Genomic DNA, 21246 nt, shown 5'->3' on the forward strand with positions numbered 1-21246 from the left:
CTAAAATAAAATTAACTGCTCTAAAATTTTCAGGATACCAATCGGTAATCTTGTTCTACTAATAGAAATTTCCCAGTAAGTGCAGTTTAAGAAAATTATACATTTTCCACTAGATGGCACTGGTGGAAAATAGTATTGCTAGAATCCACACTTTCATCACATCAATAAAATTATTACATTACCACATTGTTTTCATTCACTTTGATTGGTCTGGGTAAGATAAAGAGAAGTGGAAAGTTAAGATAAGATACTTCCTTAACTTGCTAAGCTCCAGGGTAAACAGAGCCCTCATTTTACAGATGTGGACCGTAATACAAGGAGAAATTGTCACAATTTTGTGCTAAAGCCTGAGTGGAAACCCAGAATCCCTAACTTTCGGTTGCCATCATACAACTATACAATATCAAGAGTGGGGGAGTGGACACCATAGTGAAATGGAATAAGAAAATCTCCATCGTGCATTGTATGCATATTATCTTATTTGATCACTAAGCTATTAGCTCCATATATATTGTCTCAAATAATCCTAACTAGACAAGCCCAATCTATTAACTTCACGAGGCAAGGAGAGTGATCATTTTGTTTAAGACATATCACTTGGGTATTGCACAGTTCCCAACACATAGTAGACAGTCAAAAACATTTCTGGCTTAATAGAATGGATGAATTAATTAAGCTTGACAACTATGCTATTTAGTTGGTAATATTATTTCTACTTTACAGTTGAGGAAACTGAAGTTGGAAGCATGAGGTAATTTGTCCAAGCTCACACAATTCAGTGACAAAAGCATTTAACACAATCTGATATTACTTTGCATTATATATTTTCATGTAAGACTTCCACAATAGAAAAAAAGCTCTCTTAGGGCAGCCATCATGTCCTTCCATTTCTGCATTGTATGTCTATCTCCTTGCACAGAGCCTGGCTTACGGTTGGCACCCAATGAACAGTATTTACTTATTTTCATTCATAGTAACCCTGGACTTGAACATTTAAGAAGCTCTGCTCCTGAACCATTTTCTGGTTTGTTCCTTTCACTTCATTCCAGTGCCACTGCCTTGTTTCTGGATTTCTGCCAGTTTTATGCTGACCTCTCCTCAAGGCCCATTAACAACAAGCCTTAGAAGTCAGTACAGATTTCCCACTTTGCTTGCACCTTAGGAGTTCTCCTAGTTCCACAGCTGTGCGCTGCATTCTTTCTGCCCTTAAACCTCCCACGGTTGCTTCTGGGAGTTGAGTAGATCAGAAGATGGAGTTGTTTCTGGTTTGGGCTCTGTTGTTTGTTTTTCTATTACCTTTTGCTACTCCATGGGCCCCAATTCCTCATCTCAGTTTTCTCAACAATGAGGCTGGAGTTGGATGATCAGCTCTAAGGCTGAACGTTTTAACTCAGTCCTATAGAGCTGTTCTAGTGAGCTTACGACCAAGGTGGCAAGGTTGGGGGAAGACACCATGGGCTTTGGGAGTGGGGCAGAGCCAGCGACGGGAAAGCACGCGCACCAGACACTTACAACAACAGGGAACCTGGATCACACACCTGGTGCGTGGGCCTTGGCTCCGCGGGATTGGCGCCGTAGTCTGCGTCAGGCTCCCCCGGGCCGCTAGGGGGCGCAGCAGCTCCCCGACTCCAATGCCGGCACCCTGCGTGTCCGGCCTGCGCCGAGCCCCAGACCCTTCCGTCTTCCGGAAGCGGACGCGAGGCTGGCTGCGACTGGGTGGGTAGCTGCTGCAGTGGCGGGCACGGCGGGAGCGAGGAGGAGTAAAGGGGTGCGGGCCTGGCTCCCGCGCCGGAGTGGAGCACCATGGACGAAGCTGGGAGCTGTGCGAGCGGCGGAGGCTTCCGCCCGGGCGTGGACAGCCTGGACGAGCCGCCCAACAGCCGCATCTTCTTGGTGATCAGCAAGTACACGCCCGAGTCGGTGCTGAGGGAGCGCTTCTCGCCCTTCGGAGAGATCCAAGACATATGGGTAGTGCGGGACAAGCACACCAAAGAGTCCAAGGGCATTGCATTCGTCAAGTTTGCCCGCAGCTCGCAGGCCTGCAGGGCCATGGAGGAGATGCACGGCCAGTGCCTCAGCCCCAGCGACACCAAGCCCATCAAGGTGCGGGGGCCGGGTCGGGGTGCCCCCGGGGGCGGTGTCAGGCAGCGGTAGGGGTGGTACATCCGCTCGTGGGGGCGGACTGGGCAGCACCTGGCATTCCGGGGTCGGGGTCGGGGAGGGGAGGAAGGCGTTGCAGAGAGTGTTCTTGCGGACCCCCTGCCGGCAGGGCTGCACTGGGGTGCGGGGGGATGGGGGATGCAGAGAGAACGTCCGCTCCCGGGTCGGACCAGGCGTCTGCGGCTACTCCGGCTGCAGAGCTGCGGTGCCTGGACAGCCCCGCGCCCCCGCCGTCGCTAATCCACCGCCCAGCTCCGACCCTGACCTACTTTGAGGACTTCTCTGATCCTCCTCAGACCTCGCGGTTTACCGTGTATAAAAACAAGTAACTTTGCTTTTCCTCAGGTAGGTAAGGTGCTTAAAGACTTGATAAAAGTACATGTAACTGTGGCCCTCCCTTGTTAGCCATTTTCCCAGTACCAAAGTATGCATGTATATAATTTATATTTATTTATTTATTTTTGGCTGTGTTGGGTCTTCGTTTCTGTGCGAGGGTTTTCTCTAGGTGCGGCGAGCGGGGCCACTCTTCATCGCGGTGCGCGGGCCTCTCACTGTCGCGGCCTCTCTTGTTGCGGAGCACAGGCTCCAGACGCGCAGGCTCAGTAGTTGTGGCGCACGGGCCTAGTTGCTCCGCGGCATGTGGGATCTTACCAGACCGGGCTCGAACCCGTGTCCCCTGCATTGGCAGGCGGATTCTCAACCACTGCACCACCAGGGAAGCCCTGCATGTATATAATTAAAAAAAAAAAAAAAGAGCCAAATCATTGTGATGGCAGTGTAATTGTATTAATATTAAATGCCTCTTTGAATACTCTTAATTAACAATGGTGGTATTTATATTAAGTTTCCACACTTAACTTGTCTGTAAAATTAATATACTGACACAGGGCAGGAAGGGTGATTTTGAGGGTATTTGACTTAATCTTTCCTTTTAGCACAGAGCCAGTGCAAGGTGAACCCTCAGTACCTCTTCTTTGTCCATAGTAGCAGTCTCTGTAGGCCTTTCTTGCAAAAAAGAGAGGAGCCTAGGAATACACCAACAACACATTAGACAATAGACATTCCCTCTCCTCCCACCTCCCAGACCCTCTGAGTCAGGACAGATCATCAATGAAATTAAGTGTAAGGCCACGGTATATACTAGATCGGGGGTGGCAAACTTTGTCTGTAAAGGGTCAGTAAATATTTTAGGCTTTGTGAATCACACACAGTCTGTCACACATTCTTTTTGTTTTTTAACAACCCTCTAAAAATGTAAAAGCAATTCTTAGATCATGGGCTGTAGAAAAACAGGAAGCTGAAGTTTGTTGACTCCTGCACTAGGTTGATAATTTTCATCTCCTTCCAATTATGATCTTAGCAGGGAGGATTTTTTTACTTTGAATATAGTATAACCACAGAGATCTCAGAAACTCCCCAAAATGCCCCAAATTTGAAACCTATAGACCCCCCCCTTGCCTTCATTAAATTCCTACAAGAGAAGTAAAAGTTCCAGCACTAAAATGTATCCCCCCCCTTTTCACCACAGAGAAATTAAATGATTCCCAAAGATAATTAAAGCTTAAGTTTTGTTTTTCACATTTTTGTCCTCTGTTTCAGCCAGAGGGTTGTTGCACTAGTGCCTTAGCTAGACAGTCTAAATTCTTTCTTCAGCAGCTTCAACTTGGGCTGTCTTTTGCTGGAATGTAGTGGGGTTTTTTGTTTTGTTTTTCAGTATTTCCAGTTAAATTAATTCACCTTCAGTGTTTCTCATGTACTTTGCTTTTGCAAAGTTCCAAAGGCCCTACAAGACAAATAAGAAAATTTTAATACCAGGCCTACAGCCAGAAAAGATTGTCCAAATGAGACTCATTCTGTGAGTGATCAGCTACATTATCTTGAGGAAAAGGGTAAACCTAGAAAACAAGAGAAAAATCTTAGTTCTTAGCTTTGCAAGAATTTAGAGCCATAGTCTGTGAACATAAAGTCTCAGGAGAAATCATCCAGTAGGTGGTTGATTATTATACATGTTTTCTACTTAGATATTGTCATCTTTATCAGAAATTTGAAATGCTTCAATATTCTAAAATTTAAAAATTTGTGATCTGATGGCACCTCCAATCACAAATCTTACTTGAAAACTCTTTTTTTCTCCTAGTGTCTTCCTGTACTTAAAGGTTCCCTATTTGTATTTCCCTATTGACCATCCATTACTGATACATGCACTGGACTAACTTTCTAGTGGGCCATTTCTGTGTTACTTAATACTCTACTACTAATACCTTATACAGTGCTTGGCATGTCGTATAAGTTTATCAAAGGAATAACTGGAAGTAGATGCTATCTAGGGGTGTATCTCCAGCTGTATCTTGTAAGCAAGGTTCTACACCTCTGTGACACCTGTTTTCCAAGCAAACATAATGACCCTATTTTTCAATATTTCTAAAATCCCATGGCTCTATAAATTCTTTGTCCTTTTAGTTGCTCCCTTCTCCTCTGGAATTCCATAGGTTCAGGTTTTCTCATACTGAATGCTATACAGCCCCCCTTTAAAGACAAAGAAGAAGAAGAAAGGAAAAAAATACTCAAGGGCCCTGTCTGGTGATTTACATTATTTTTATTACATTTCTACAAGTTATAAAAAATAAGAGTAGCCATTAAAATTCTTATGCTTGTAGCTCTAGAAACAAATCCACAATCATAGTTAAAGATTTTATATTCCTCTGGAATAATATAAAACCAAAGCAATTTTATGAATTAAATTAAAGCAATACCACAAAGCAAATTAAATTCCAGGTAATAATCTAATGTCACAGATAATATTTCAATAAAACTAAATTACTAATAGAAAAATAGAGCCTCAGTCCATTCTGTGCATTTTCTTGCTCACATAAGTCATTCAGGTGGTAACTGAGATGATCCAGAATATGGTCATGTTACCTTTTTTTAAGGATTAATATTAGAAAGCAAACAATTAAAAATACGACCATCTAGACTTAAACCCAACTGTATCAATATTAAATTAAACATAAATTGGCTAAACACTCCTATTAAAAAGCAGGGATTGTCAGGATTTTTTTTTAAAAGGCCAAACTAAATGCTGTTTGCAAGAGATGCACTTTTTTTTTTTTTTTTTTTTTTTTTGCGGTACACAGGCCTCTCACTGTTGTGGCCTCTCCCGTTGCGGGGCACAGGTTCCGGACGCACAGGCTCAGCGGCCATGGTTCACGGGCCCAGCCACTCAGCGGCATGTGGGATCTTCCCAGACCGGGGCATGAACCCGCATCCCCTGCATTGGCAGGTGGACTCTCAACCACTGTGCCACCAGGGAAGCCCAAGAGATGCACTTTTAAGTATAAAGATACAAAGAGGTTGAAAGTAAAAGGATAGAAAAAGCTGGTGTGATATCAGACAAAATGCTCTTCAACAGGAAGGGTATTAACAGAGAATAATTTCCTAAAAATAAAAATATCAATCAAAAAGTACATAACAATTCCAGATGTTTATGTAACCAATAATAGAGCTTCAAAATACATGAAGCATTATTAATAGAACTAAAAGGAGAGAGAAATTCATATTCAGATTTTTACACTCCTCTTAGTCTCTGATAGAAAAAGTAGACAAAATCAGTAAGGATATGACATGTTAATAACACTATTAATCAACTATATAATTGACATTTATTGAACACTACCCAACAAGCGCAGAGTACATGTTCTCTTTCAGTGCACTGACTATTGCACTGACTGTTGCTCTCTTTCAGTGCACTGACTATTGCTCTTGGTAAAGAAAATACAAAGGAAAAAAGAATTCAGAAAAAAAGTGCAAAGATCAGTGTTATCTCATAAAAAGTCATTGCAATAAAGATTGCTTTAGCAAAATGTTTTTTGATAAGACGCTATTGCATTGCATTTAACCTAACATGAATCCCATACTAATAATGAAGTAAGTATTCTTAAGGAGTAGGAAAACAGTTGACTGATATTTCCGCATTATTCTTTGGGTTTTGTTTGTTTCTTAGGTTTTCATTGCTCAGTCCAGATCATCTGGAAGTCACCGAGATGTTGAAGATGAAGAACTTACAAGAATATTTGTTATGATACCAAAGTCCTACACAGAAGAAGATCTACGGGAAAAATTTAAGGTACTTAACATTTTCTAATCAGCTAGGGTTCTTGATAACTTACAGTCTTACATTGGTTGTACAATTACTAAATCTTGTTTTGTTTGAGTTAGATCATTAGATTGGTGGTGGAGAATTAAATAACTATTTTTAAGTCATCTATTTCAATCTAGTTATTAAATATTAAAACTAAAATAAGTTAACTTTTTAAAAATATATAAAACCTGGAAAATATTAATGATGGTGTTTTTCCCCCCATTTAATAAAAATTTCAGGAAAATGAAGTATAAAGCTCAGAGTTTTAAGTAAGGTCTCATACGTAGTAGGTGATGGAGCCAAGATTTATGCCCAGGGTGTCTGAATCCAGAGCCTGCTCTTGGTCTTGAAATTTTCAAAGCACCCTCTTAGCACTCCTCTCTATTGCCTCTCATGGAGAGGTGGGGCAGGCAAGCCTGAGTGTGTGAACTGTATTATCTCACATTTGTTACAAGTCTGTGGCATGTTGATGAACTTATTCACAGAAAGACTTATCCTCTATAGTTTTTGTTTTAAAATTAGACCTCTGAAGGAATTATATTTAAAGAAAAAAAAAAAAAACTACCTACAACTCTGAACTATAGCTAGATTGTAGTCAATGAAATTTGGAGACAATTTAAAATTTCTTTTTAGCCATTGACTTTTATAAGCAGTGACACACTTTCACGAAAACTATTAAAAAGCAATTTTTAAATTGTCTTGAGTTGTAATTTTTTATTCTTTTTCTACTAATCTTCCCAGTACTGAATCATGTGGACAACAAGCAAGAAAGAAAACAAGTAGTAAAAAGTAATTTTCAAACTTCCTCTATCCTACCCCAACCAAGGATTGAATAAAATACTTCAAAAATAACAAATACCAAATATATATATATTCCATACTTCCTCCAATAGTAAGAATAAAGTTTTTACCTTATGTACTTATAAACTTTTATCTTTCTCTGAGTGAACAAATGTGGCATTTTTAAATACATATATAGTAGTTAAGTTACTAACGGTTACATAAAAATTTTATAAAATTAATAATAAACAGTAAGAATTTATATCCCGTATTTCTTCCAACATTAAAAGTAAACATTTACCACATATTTCTCACATGGAGTATTAACTTTCTGCGTGAACCAATGTATTTTAAAAATGTACTTCAAGAGGCACTCCTTCAAAAGTATACACAATCATTTATGTTCGTGTTAGAAGGCAGATAAATAATTATAGCTAATATTTACTGAGTGCTGACTATGTCCCAGACCCTCTATATGCACTTTAGGTGTACTTGCTCTTTTAACCCTTAAAACAACCCTATGAGGCAGGTACAGCTATTAGCCCCATTTAACAGCTAAGGAGATAGGCAACTGCCCAGTTAATAAGTGGCTGAACCAAGATTGAAATAAAGAAGGTTCAATTCCAGAGCCTCTGCTCTTAACCAACACTGAGCAAGACTTTGGAGCTTTCCAGACCATGTACAAATTTTTGCTCTCCCTCCATGACTTTGGCAAGTTATTTGATTTCTCTAAGGCCCAGCTTCCTGGTCTGTGAAATAAGCAGTATGATATATATATATCCTTGAAGGGCTGTTATAACAATAAAGTGATATACGTAAAGCAAATGCTCAGTAAATAAAAAGTATCTTTATTTTGGTTATGTTATTATTTGGTTTTATCATCATTATGGTTATTTTTCTAGTGCCTCATTAGTTTGTGACATTTTTATTCCATTATTAAAAGTAGCTATAAATTCTGATTTCTTTTTTTGTAAGCAAGAAGAACAAGTAAATTTTAAGTTAGTTCTGAAATCTGTTCAGTTATTAATTTTGACTCCTCTAAGATCATTTCTTTTAACTCTCATAGGTGTATGGAGATATCGAGTATTGCAGCATTATTAAGAATAAAGTAACTGGAGAAAGTAAAGGCTTGGGCTATGTTCGATACTTAAAACCATCACAGGCTGCCCAAGCAATAGAAAACTGTGATCGAAGTAAGGATGTGTTCATTTATCATTGTAATAGACATTTGAAAAAATTCGAATTATTCTAATTATAATCTAATACTGGTTTGTGCTAATAGCCATACCTGCTAATTTAGTCTCAGCAATGGGAGTTTAAATATATATAGTCCTAGGATGAAAATAATTTGGGGGCTGTGATTAGGCTTTCATTGAGGCACTATCTTAAAAAATATGAGCAACTGCATTAACTCAGTGAAAATGCTGTTGTCCTACTTTGGTTATTATTTCTACAGGTTTTTGGGGTTTATTAAATTATTTAGAATTTTAAGTATTAAAAAATTGACCAACCCTTTCAGGTTGGGTTTTTTTTTAATATTTATTCTTTGTATTTTAAAGAAATTCAAGTATTCTGTAATATTTGTTTATATTTGACCTAAACCCTAAATAGAATTAGGTATACTAATAAACATATAAATAATGATAGGATTTTTAAGGTTTGCTAGCATTGTGAAGTAAATGCACATTGGGTTAATTTCAAGGTAGAGTGACATTATTCGGATCTTCTGCTGTTGCTGGTGTACATTCTGAAGAATAAGAATTCTAAAGAGGCCAAGGAAAATATTCTTTGTTGTCATACTTCTAGTTATATTGACCCTTAGAAATGAGATGTAGAATAATTCAATTAGTGGGTTTCAGGATATTATAAAAATAGATACATACTGAAAATGATTATTGTTAATCAGTAGAACTCTTAGATAACCCTAAGGTATACACCAAAATTTTCTCTCAGATCCCTCTAAATTTCTCAATCAACCAACATTAACTGAGTACCTATGGTATACTCACCAATATAAGTAGAGGGATACAAATGGAATATATAGCAACGCTGGCATTTAAGGAATTGACAGCTATATTGGGTAGCCGAGATCTAATGGGCAAAAAATAGTTAAGGAATAATAGATTTTTTAAAGCTCTATGTCTTATTTATCTGTTGCTGTCACCCCAAGTACCTAGTACTGCTGTTAGTAGTACTCGATATAGTAGTGTACTCAGTTGAGTAGTACTCAATTAAGATTTATTGAGATCTCTAGCAAAGATACTGCCATTTATAGTAGACTCAATAAAAATTTGCCAAATGAGAAAATGTTCAGAATTATGTGATATAGCCTATCAATGGTGAAAAACAAGTGCACCAAATGAGCATGGGAATACATCTGGAGGTAGGATTTGCAACTGGTGTAGAATAGGCAGGGCAGAAGATGAGAGCAATGTTAGTAAAGACACAGAGCTAGAAATAAACGTCTTTGCTTAATAGCATGAAGGCAACAATCTGAATAAAGCTTGGTATTCCTGTTGAGAAACAGGGCAGAGTAATCTAGGTACATTGGAACCGTACACGGGAGGTGATGAAGAGTTCAAGCTTAGTCCACATTAGAAAATCCCTTGTAGATTGTTTTAAAAGGAGAAAAATAACAAAAACTGTTTCAGCACAGTTGATCTAACCACAGTATCAAGAGTGGATTTCCAGAGGAAGAATTCAAAGAGGCTCATTTTATCCTTTTTGGAACCACTGAATAATGTGATGAAAGCTGTGAACCTTCTCCCTTGAAATACGCCCATGTGCACATATGAATAAGCATTATGTTTAAAGTTTCAGAGGGTTCATGAACCTTCCCACCTTTCGAAGCTCATTGTTGGACTCCTAGTTAAAACTCTCGATCCAGAGGCAAAGCGATCAGTTGAAGGGTTGTAATTAATTGACGAGAATCTAATTTTAAAACAGAGGCAGGGAAGTTGGAGTGAAAGATAACATCTAAGTATATTTCAAAGGAAGAATCTTGATGACAGTTGGGTATGAAGAAGCACTATTGGATTTTGATGTTGGAAAGCCTGAGAGAATGAATGATGATGTCATCTGTCATAGAGGGAGACTGGAAAGGATAGAATAGAATTGCTGATCTTTCATGTCTACATTGACCCATAATTTGGGATTCTTGCTGTTTCTCATTTACTCCTTGCCATCTTTCAAAAAGCAAAGAAGTAGGTCTGGTGGAGATGGTTGTTTGTGTAGATTTTGTTTTATACAATTATAAAACTAAGTCAAGCACTAGCAATCAAGTATATTTGTAGGTGTGTTAAATTTGCTATAAAGTTTGAAATTTATGGATTCTCTTTTTCAGGTTTTAGGGCAATCTTGGCTGAACCTAAAAATAAAGCATCTGAATCCTCAGAACAAGATTATTATAGTAATATGAGGCAGGAGGCTTTGGGACATGAACCTAGAGTGAATATGTTTCCATTTGGTAAGTGGGCTATCTTTACTTTAATGGCATAAGTAGTGTATGCAGTCTGATTTGGAGGGTTTTTTTTTTAATACTCTTTTATCAGCAGTCTGAAGTTCACATAGTGAATAAAAGAATTTATAGGTTTTTTTTCTTTTAAGAAGTTGGTCATGACACCTAATGTCATTATTTAATGCTTATTTTGTTTAACTTATTTCCAATTATAGTTTTTTGTGGTTAGTTATGGATTATCTAAGTGTTACACTATGTCACTGTCAGTGGCAGTGTTACACTGCCATTTTGGGGTTGGGGGGTGAGCTGCTGCTTGTAGGCAGCTGACCAAGAAATATGAAAGACATATACAGTTATCCCCTCAGTATGAATCCTAAAATTTTATCCCTAAATTACTGCTGCTTTAAAATTAGGGCTAGAGAAAGGAGAGGAATGACAAAAGTAGAAGTTAGAAAAGGGGGAAAATGAGTGATGAAAGTAAGACCTGTAAATGTTATTCGGCATAAACTTCCCTTTAGGTGAAACACTTGCCATATTTTGCAGTTTTGCATAGTAAACGTATTCCTGTGAAATTACACTACACAGTTCTGCTTATATTTCTGTATCAAGGCAGGGAAATGGGGAGAGTTGTCTGTTTTCTTGTCCTTGTCTCTCCTGATAGTGCTGATGACCAAGAGCATATTACAAAAGACAGTGCCTTTGTTCAATGCAGAGGACTTAATGACACTTCATTTTATTTTCTAGTATCTAAAATGTTAAATGAATCTCTGAATGTATAGAAATTTAAAGATTTGCTTTTTTTTTTATATTGTTGGAGAACAACAATCTGAATTTTCAAGTTTTGACAAGAATGACAACAGAGGCCAGGAATCCATCTCCAAACGCCTGTCAGTTGTATCAAGAGTTCCTTTCACTGAAGAGCAGCTTTTCAGCATTTTTGATATAGTACCAGGGTTGGAATACTGTGAAGTTCAACGAGATCCATATTCTAATTATGGTAAAAGTAATGTCTGTATTATTTTTTAATATACTGTGTTTTGTTAAACTGGCTTTCCTCCAGTGGCACTTTTTCTTTTTAATTTTTATTGGAGTATAGTTGATTTACAGTGTTGTGTTACTCTCTGCTGTACAGTAAAATGAATCAGTTATATATATACATATATCCACTCTTTCCTAGATTCTTTTCCCATATACGTCGTTACAGAGTATTGAGTACAGTTCCCTGTGCTATACAGTAGGTCCTTATCAGTTATATTTTTTATGGATAGTAGTGTATATATGTCAATCCCAATCTCCCAATTTATCCCTCCCCCCACCTTTTCCCCCTGGTAACCATAAGTTTGTTTTCTACATCTGTGACTCTACTTCTGTTTTGTAAATAAGTTCGTTTGTTCCAATGGCACTTTTTATGTCAGATACTGTTTGTATGACAGTTTTTTGTTTCTTTTTTCTCTACCTTAAACTTTCAAATATAGTGATACCTCAATAAACAAATCCCTGGGAATACATCTACTTTATAGTCATTTATTTTTTTAAAACTGTTTTAACGCCCATAAAATAGAGCATTCTCTGTTTCCAGTTGTATAACAAAAATACTTTAGAATAGGGTCTCTTTCTGTACTTCTCATTAATGCTAGGCAAAGTGATAAAACCTTTAAAGTTTTCTCCTCTTCCCTAAGTCTCTTTTTCTTAAACTTTATACCTCAAAATGGAGCTCCTTCCCTTTTCAAGCATTTTTCCCATTTCAAGCATTTTAATTGCCCTACTTCTCTCTCTGCTTCTCCCCACTCTTAATAGCAGCAAGACTCTAATGTCAGGCATTTGAACTTGGTAACTGGTTCATTGATTAAACCTATTATCTAGTGTTAGGTTAATCCATCTTTGTATTCTTGTAAGCCTTTTGATTTTTTTTTTTTTTTTTTTTTTTTTTTGCCTTTTGATTTTTTTTTTTTTTTTTTTTTTTTTTTTGCCTTTTGATTTTTTTAAGGCTTTTTTAAAATGCCCTAGTGGCGTAATGGGAAAAGGTTGGCATTCCATTTTGCAGCCAACTCAGGTGCAAATCCCAACAATGACACATAGTTGTAAGACCTTAGCAAATTGCTTATTCTATCTAGTCTCTCTTTCCTCATCTGTAAAATGGGATTATTAGTACCTTCTATGCCAGGGTTAGATAAGAATTAGAAATAATATATATAAGATATCTACTGCAAGTCCTGGCACATAATAGGCACTCAGTTTGTTGGTTTTTAAAGAATTGGAGGTGAGGGGTGGTATAGAGAAATCATACTTGGCATCTCTTCCAGTACTATAGATATACTTGATTTAGTCATTTTAGGGTGTCTTTTTATGGATGTTGAGGGGAAATAGATGAGTCAGATTATATAGACTGACCGACCTAGAGTGTCCACACCCTTCATACAGACACTCCCACATAATCAATATTACTCTACCCAGCACTGGTCTTTTAGCAGGACCTACTAAAAAGTCATTGACCTACTTTGTACCATCTCCAACTTTAACCCAGTCTTATGCTATCTGTCTATTTTTTTTTTTTTTTTTACTATTAATTTATTTATTTTTATTTTGCCTGCTCTGGGTCTTAGTTGTGGCATGCAGTATCTTTTTTTTTTTTTTTTTTTTTTTTTTGCAGTAAGCAGGCCTCTCACTGTTGTGGCCTCTCCCGTTGCGGAGCACAGGCTCCGGACGCGCAGGCTCAGTGGCCATGGCTCACGGGCCCAGCCGCTCCACGGCATGTGGGATCTTCCCAGACCAGGGCACGAACCCGTGTCCCCTGCATAGGCAGGCGGACTCTCAACCACTGCGCCACCAGGGAAGCCCCATGCAGGATCTTTGTTGCAGCATGTGGGATCTTTTTTAATTGCGGCATGCAGGATCCTTTTTAGTTGCAGCTTGTGGACTTCTTAGTTGTGGCATGCAGACTCTTAGCTGTGGCATGCATGCAGGATCTGGTTCCCAGACCAGGGATCGAACCCGGGCCCCCTGCATTGGGAGCTCAGAGCCTTACCCACTGGGCCACTAAGGAAGTCCCTGCTGTCATTCTTTGTTGTGACCCTAAGGTGCACATTTTGTGGGTTTTGGCATATCTGTTATTATATTCATATGTAATTCTATTTGTTTTGTATTTTCTTTCCTTTTTATCTGGTACTTGGAAATGTATTTGTTCCTTTACCTTCTCTATTGTTTCTCTGGTTGGATGTGTATGATAAATATGTGTATCATTGGAACACCTTTTTATTAATAGAGGTATTATATAGTTAGAATCCTATTTGAATTAGTTTTATGTGTTCATTTGCTCCTGAGTTTCAATTTCATTAAAATGTTGAGATGCTTAGATTTAGAGAGGAACATTAAATTAAAACATTGTTATTCCCAAAGTGAGTTATAGTATAAATGTATTGTGAAAACCTTTTGGTTGTGTTACAAGCTCCTGGGCTTGCCATGCAAGGGCTCCTGTATAAAATTTTCCCCCCCTGTAGCATCACCTTCCTGAATTGAAATCTATCCCCTTAGCTAAAAGGTCTTCAAAGGAATGTGAAGCATGTGACTTTTGATCCGAAACCCTCTGTTCCCCTGCTTTTTGGTTTTACTACATATATCACTTTTTCTCTGTCTACCACTTCAGCTAGCCAAGATGACTATATATTCTTTTCATATATCACTTCTCATTTAATTTCTTACTATGATAGGGAAAATTTTAGAATTTCAAAGTATATTTCAAAGAATGAAAATTTTAAGAAAAACTGGTTGGCTTTTAGCTGTATCTCTGTCATATAAGAAAAGCCAAGATCTTAAAATTAAATTCATTGGACAGAACTTAAGCTAATGATACCATTTTTTAAAAATATATCATGTTCATATTTTTACCAACATCTGGTTTATACTTTGCTTCATAGGAACACAAGTATTGAACACATGTATAACAGAACTTGGTTTTCTGACACATTTGATTATATATTTACTAATTGTGTGATATTAGTGTTCTTCTCTATTGTTTCATTCTTATGGCAACACAAACTTTAGATACTGAATCTGCTTTTTTTCTAATTCCCGTATATTCTCTGCTTTGTTTTAGGTCATGGAGTGGTTCAGTATTTTAATGTAGCATCTGCTATTTATGCAAAATACAAGTTACATGGATTTCAGTATCCTCCCGGGAATCGGATAGGTGTTTCCTTCATTGATGATGGGAGTAATGCATCAGAGTAAGTACCATTCCAGGAGCTAGCCTAAAGCCAAGCTTTGGATATACGTGATATGACTTGGAGAATAAAAATAGAATTGACCTCTCAGGTGAGGAAGTCACACAAAAGAAGTTACTGTTTAGAGACTGAATATTTCTAGTTTTCTGTGTATTACCAGTTCTTATCTCCAGTCTCCTTAGAAAAATGGCAACGCAGATGGTAGCTGCACAGCTTGCATCAATGGTGTGGAATAACCCAAGTCAGCAGCAATTTCTGGTAAGTAGGTAAGAATTTAACCTTCACAGTAGTATAAAATAAATGTGGCCTTTGTTTATTACCTGTGTAAGAAAATTTTCAGAGATATAGTAAAAGACCACATAGGTGCCATGATACACATCTCTTTAGCTCTTGACTTAAAAATCCCTAAAGTGCAGTTTTTCTTTTTTTTTGTTTTGAACCTAATTCTTCAACAGCAATTTGGAGGAAGTTCTGGATCACAGCTGCCTCAAATTCAGACAGATGTTGTACTTCCGTCATGCAAAAAAAAAGCCCCTCCTGAAACTCCGGTGAAAGAAAGACTTTTTATCGTGTTTAATCCACATCCTTTACCTTTAGATGTACTAGAGGATATATTCTGGTAAGATTTCAATTCCACAGAGTTACATTTTTAAATAATATAATTTATTTAAACCAGTCATTTAAGCAGCCTTGCACTCTTGAAGCTTCCTGTGTGCGGTACCTTTCAGGTACAGATGATTCGCTCTCTGGTTTAAAAAAGTTCTTATTTATATCACCTTTTAAAATATATAATTATTTCCTTCTCTTCTTTGTTACTTACATGTCATAAGTCTCCACACAGAATTTCCTTTTATTTTGTTTTGAAGACATAAAACATGGAGTATTGTTTTGAAAAGTTGCATACATAGAATGAACAAATCATTTGTTTCTTAATAGAAGATACATCTGTATAGACCTGTCCTCTAGAATTCAGCTGAACAGTGCTTATTAAGCATCTTCTATTTTGTCAGCACTCTATTGGACCCTTAGAGATTATATAACTACATTGAGTAAACAATTACTTGATTGTAGGGAAGAGTGTGTGTGTGTGTGTTTGTGTGTGTGTGTGTGTGTGTGTGTATGTACGTACGTATATAAAATAAGTGTAAAAAGGGGAAAGACTTGTTTGTTTTTAATGTAACTTCTTTAACCTTAACTTTTTCTTTTTGGTCTTTTTCCTATTTGCCTTACAATGTTAGCGAATTTATTTAAAAGATAGATAGAAACTTGTTAAAGAACTTCACAAAATATCAGTGATGTGGTTCAAGTATTTTGATTTTTATTTAACCAATTTATTTCATTTATTTTTTTAACCTCTCCTCTGTACCAGGCAGTCACTGTGCTAAGTGCCAGAGACATTGTGTAAACAAACATTATATTATGTAAACAAGATGTAATAGTTCTTGTCCTCTTAGAACTAATCACATGTAGGAGACAGATAAGTGAATAGGAAATTACAACCTAGAGAGGTTGTGTGGTGAAAAGGAGTATTCAGTCTGTGAAATACATAGGAGGGGCACCTGCCTTAGAAACTCAGAGAAGACTTATTGAAAGAAGCAAGGTATAGTGGAGGCCTGGAGGATACAAATAATTTAACCAGGGAAGAAAGCTGGGCGTGTGGGTGGTTATGCCTGCCGGAGAGAACGTGAAAGGAGGTTGTTGGAATATGGGATTTGAGAGACTGAGGGAAGATGAAGCTGCAGAGGACAAGGACCCAAGTCAAGAAAGGCCCACAAGCTATATTAGAGAGCTTGTCCTTACCCTGGAGGCATGAAGAGCAGCTGAAGGGACTTTTAGGGAGGAAATGATCATATTTGTGTTTTAGAAAGATCACTCAGAAGACAGGATAGAGAATAGATTGGAGAAGGATAAACCCAGGGGGCAGGTAAACTAGTGAAGAAGGTATTAGAGTAAACTAAGAAAAAGATAATGATGGTCAGAATGAGGAAAGAGATCTGGGTGATAATGAGGAGAAATTGACTGATAGAGGAAATGTTTAAGAAGGAAGATTGACATTATTAGAGATTGGATGTGGGAAAAGGAGTGAAAAAAGGAGTCCAGAATGGGCCCCAACTTTTAGACCTGAGCATCTTTACTTATCAATTTCAGTTGATCTTTTTTTTTACTTTATTTCAGTCGTTTTGGTAACCTGATCGAAGTTTACCTTGTGTCAGGAAAAAATGTGGGGTATGCCAAGTATGCAGATAGAGTAAGTGCTAATGATGCCATTACTACTTTACATGGAAAGATCCTGAATGGAGTCAGACTTAAAGTTATGCTGGCAGACTCCCCAAGAGAAGAATCTAACAAACGACAAAGAACTTACTGATTCTTGAGGTATGCTCTTTTTAACTAAATTCTAAAACACATTGGCTAAATAGTGTAACGAAAGGAATATGTATAGAGTTTCTTTTTAAGGATTTACAAGTTGTTGGTTAAAAGCACTGTGGCTTAAAAGCACTGTGCTGATAATTTTACAGTATATTTTTTAAACTTGAACTATTTTTTTTTTTTTTTTTTTGGGTATGCGGGCCTCTCACTGTTGTGGCCTCTCCCGTTGCGGAGCACAGGCTCTGGACGCGCAGGCTCAGTGGCCATGGCTCACGGGCCCAGCCGCTCTGCGGCATGTGGGATCTTCCTGGACCGGGGCACAAACCCATGTCCCCTGCATTGGCAAGCAGACTCTCAACCACTGCGCCACCAGGGAAGTCCTAAACTTGAACTTTTTAAACTTAAAAAATGTTTTTGATGTTTACTGGGAGAATGTCTATCCTATAAAATAAAATCAGATTTCAGTTTAGAAAATTAAATGGTATTTGTGTGTGTGTCTGTGTGTGTGTGAAGGTCTTTGCTATTAAGAATTGGACTTTACTATATGGTTACATAAACTTTAAAATTGGAATACTTCTAAAGATTTTTAACTTGAACAGTTAATGTTTTGAGTTATGAATTGAGGTAATTTATGACAGTCTTTATAAAGAATGTCTTGACATTCACTAGTGAAATGCCTAAAAAGCAATACCAAATACATTAACCCTTGAACAGCCCAAGTTTGAGCTGCATGGGTCCACTGTGGACATGTGGATGTTTTTCAGTAGTAAATACTACAGTACCACATGATCTGAGGTTGGTTGGGTCCGAGGTTGATTGAATCTGTGGATGCAGAACCGTGGGTAAGGAGTATCTGCGTGTATGGAGGACCCATGATAAGTGATCCTCAGATTTTCAACTGTGTGGAGGGTAGCCACCCCTAACCCCCACATTGTTCAAGGGTCAATTGTAATGCATCTTTTTGAACCTTTTGAACCTAAACGTTGGTGTTTTTCTGGACTTATATTTGTGAGTTTGTACATTAAAACTGCACATTCAGAAAATACTCTCATGTGCATATATGTATTTTCAAAAATAACCTTGACAATTTCCAGAAACTCTTGTCACTTATAAGTAATGCTACGTACAGCCTTATGAATTCCTTTCTCTTTTAGTTTTAAGAAATCAAACCTAAATTTCTATTTCTAGGACAGCTCACATCTCCACGGTTTGGAGAAACATTATTGAAAGTTAGAAATGTTCGATTCTTTCACTTTTTCATTCTGGAAATGAATCCTGAGTTTCAGGGGAAGCTGAGAGCTTCCCCATTCCCACACACACACCAGCTTCCCAAGTCCACTGCTGGTCAAATAATAGCAGTTGGCAAGTACTTTAGAGTCAGTTTGAAGTTACTTACTTGAAAGCAATTTTCTTTTCACCAGGTTTTCTTTCTGACCAATTATGAGAACTAGGAAGTATCAAAATGAATTGTCTGAATTCTAACTGCTGATGACCTTTCCTCTGATAGAGCAAGTCAAGTGATTAGTTCCTCCTTACAGAAGGCAGTTGTCAATAGGAAGTGCCTTTTGGGCCCATTATGAATAATCTCAATTTAGAAATGTTTTATTTAATTACAAAATCCACTCCCGTTACTTCATACAATTCAGAAATATAAAATTTGCCAGTGAAAAGAATTAGCAAGTCTTTCTTATAACAAAGCAGTTTTTTGTGTTTGCAAATAAAACATTAAGAACTGAATTCTCTTTACACAAGCTGTCTTCTAAAATAGCATACAAAACTGCTTATTCATGTCTGTGAGTCTTTCAAAATATAGATAACAATTCTTACTCTTACTCAAAGAATCTTTGTCCTTAAAAAAGGACAATAATACTAACTTCTTAGTATGGGGAAAATATATAAATTACTCCTGTGATTGAGCCTTTTTTAAAATAATTATTTATATAGTATAGAGAATATTAGACTTAAAATCAGAAGATCTGAGTTGGAGTTCCAGCTCTGACACTTAACTATGATTTGGCAGATCTTTTCACCTTTCTGAGGCCGAGTTTTTCCATAGGGTTATATTGAGAGAAAATGAGTCAGCAAAATTCCTTATAAAATAAAATTTTAATATGCTTTGAAAGTGTGAGCTAAACTCGTGCATTGGTGACTTCAGTGAAACCTTTATGTCATCTCATCAAAACAATAAGAAACTAAGATTAATGATACAAAACTACCTTCTAGCCAGCAAGTGTGTGAGAATGAAGCTTTATAATATCACGTTTAAGTGATATGCATTCATCCAATTCCCTACATTAGAGGAAGTGCATATTCCTCAGCATGACTAGTCATGAAATATAAATCTCTCCTTTGTCCCTTTATTGAGCTGTTATACATATTCAAGGCAAAGGTAAAGTGGGGTCAGATTAGTTGAAAATGGTAGGACATAATGAACTATATTGGTTTTGAATGTCTTCTAGTTGCAGCACGGCTTTTTTTATTTTTGCTTCGAATCCCCATTTACCATGGACTTCATAATGAGATTCACCTCTTTTGTTGGTACGTTAAATAATATATTATTTTAAGGTTCAATAAGATAGTATGAAAGACTTTTCTAAGTTTTACATGATTGTAACCATTGAAGATTTTAGGGGAGATGGGCGCCACTTTTTCATTTGTTACTTTAATTTTAAGAGAACATGAACGTAACTACTCATGAAGGCTAGTTCCTTTTGTCTCTGAGGAATAAGCCTAGGATTAACTGAGCCATGACTAGGAAATAGGAGAAGAAACTGGTCTAAGACTATCACTTTGAAAATAGCTGAGTTCTATTTTGAGGTGGATCTGATGTGCAAAATATGTTTCTTCTTCTATTTGAGGAAAACAGAAATTTTAGTATTTTAGAGCATCCTGATTTTTGTGTGTGTGTTTTTTTATAGGTCCATTTCCTTCTTTTTTAATCACATAAAACGGTTTGTACAACTGTCACTTTTTTCACTTCCTATGTTTTCTATCTTGACATATTGTTTTGAGGAAAATCCCTCTGAATTTTATCCTTGTCCCTCAATTATGATTGAACAATTATGGTTAGTTGAGTTTAGCTACCCAAAAGTACAAAATATTTCAGCATACATGCTCTAGTTGGACTCATGGTTAAGAAGACAGTTACGAACGCCCACTCATCAGCCTGGTGTGTAGGGATAAAACCCAAAGCTGTCATCCTCACATGCATGATTTTTGTATTAATTTACAACATTTTCCCTCCAGAAATTCAGTACCCGCTTGCATCATCCTTCTGAGTAAGTTTAGTTTTGCTTATTTGGGGGCATCTTTGATTAAGTAAGCAGGTAACATTGGGTATACGAAATAAAGGAATAACTCCTAACATTTTTAGGTATACTATATACAACAGCTATTTCCTTTCAGGTGATGATTTTCATACTTGTGTTGTGTTCTTTCTACAGAACAAAGACTAATGACATAATCCTCAGCTGACTGACTGAAAATGTGACTGGACGCACTCCTTGTGGACAGTTGACAGCTTTTTTTTTTCATATACCTGATAGTCTCTGCACAGCATTGTTTTGTCTTGGGGAGCAGGGATTGTTGACATGTATTTTTAAACCACACGTTAATGCTAAAACTAATATAGTAGTTGTTTCTTAGAGCAATATGTTGTTATGTGTGGCAGAAATAAAGTTTTCTTTGCTTAACTAAATCATGCCTTATTTATGTAAAAGATCAGAAATGAAAAAACTTGAAAGTCAGTGTTTAGAATTTGACTAAATGACATATTTCATTGATTTTGAGATGCACATTTTTACACTTCTGACATTGGAAATATTTTGATATCCATTACTGTAATTGACAACCTCTTTTTCTTTCTTAGTGGAACATAAAGATGCTGTTTTCAATCAGTTGCATCTTAGATTCAATAAAATATAATTGCTACTCAACCTACACATATAGATTGGCTCCTTACACTTACTCTAAAGCAAGAGCCCAAAGACATATCATTAGAAATGATTTTTTTATACCAAGATACAACAGTTTGTTGGTAATCTTGTACAGATCTTTCAAGATTTTTTTTTTTTTTTTAATTTTTGGCTGCTGTGGATCTTCGCTGCTGCAAGCGGGCTTTC

At 37.2% G+C, this 21246-nt stretch overlaps 1 protein-coding gene across 2 annotated transcripts; it reads left to right on the top strand.

Moving 5' to 3' along the window:
• The first annotated feature begins 1704 nt into the window (after window positions 1–1704).
• Window positions 1705–20817, top strand: RBM45 (RNA binding motif protein 45). 2 transcript variants are annotated; one of them, XM_065880933.1, is made up of 10 exons: window positions 1705–2103; window positions 6161–6283; window positions 8145–8271; window positions 10422–10544; window positions 11353–11532; window positions 14629–14758; window positions 14929–15013; window positions 15211–15374; window positions 16931–17131; window positions 20569–20817. In XM_065880933.1, exons 1-9 carry the CDS (start codon window positions 1804–1806, stop codon window positions 17121–17123), a joined length of 1425 nt encoding a protein of 474 aa, XP_065737005.1. In that variant the 5' UTR covers window positions 1705–1803; the 3' UTR covers window positions 17124–17131; window positions 20569–20817. The 2 variants fall into 2 exon arrangements, with proteins under 2 accessions (XP_065737005.1, XP_065737004.1); XM_065880932.1 differs by lacking the exon at window positions 20569–20817 and having other exon boundaries at window positions 1804–2103; window positions 10422–10541; window positions 11344–11532; window positions 16931–17123.
• The last annotated feature ends 429 nt before the right edge of the window (window positions 20818–21246 follow it).

The sequence above is a fragment of the Phocoena phocoena genome, chromosome 7 (assembly GCF_963924675.1).
Source record: "Phocoena phocoena chromosome 7, mPhoPho1.1, whole genome shotgun sequence".
In the NCBI taxonomy this organism is placed as follows: domain Eukaryota; kingdom Metazoa; phylum Chordata; class Mammalia; order Artiodactyla; family Phocoenidae; genus Phocoena; species Phocoena phocoena.

Coding starts and splice junctions, on each gene's coding strand:
- RBM45 (XM_065880932.1), top strand. CDS start 1,804: ATGGACGAAGCTGGGAGCTGTGCGAGCGGCGGAGGCTTCCGCCCGGGC. Junction 10,542..11,343: donor TAGAGTGAATATGTTTCCAT/TTGGTAAGTGGG, acceptor TTTTTTTTTATA/TTGTTGGAGAACAACAATCT. Junction 11,533..14,628: donor AGATCCATATTCTAATTATG/GTAAAAGTAATG, acceptor GCTTTGTTTTAG/GTCATGGAGTGGTTCAGTAT.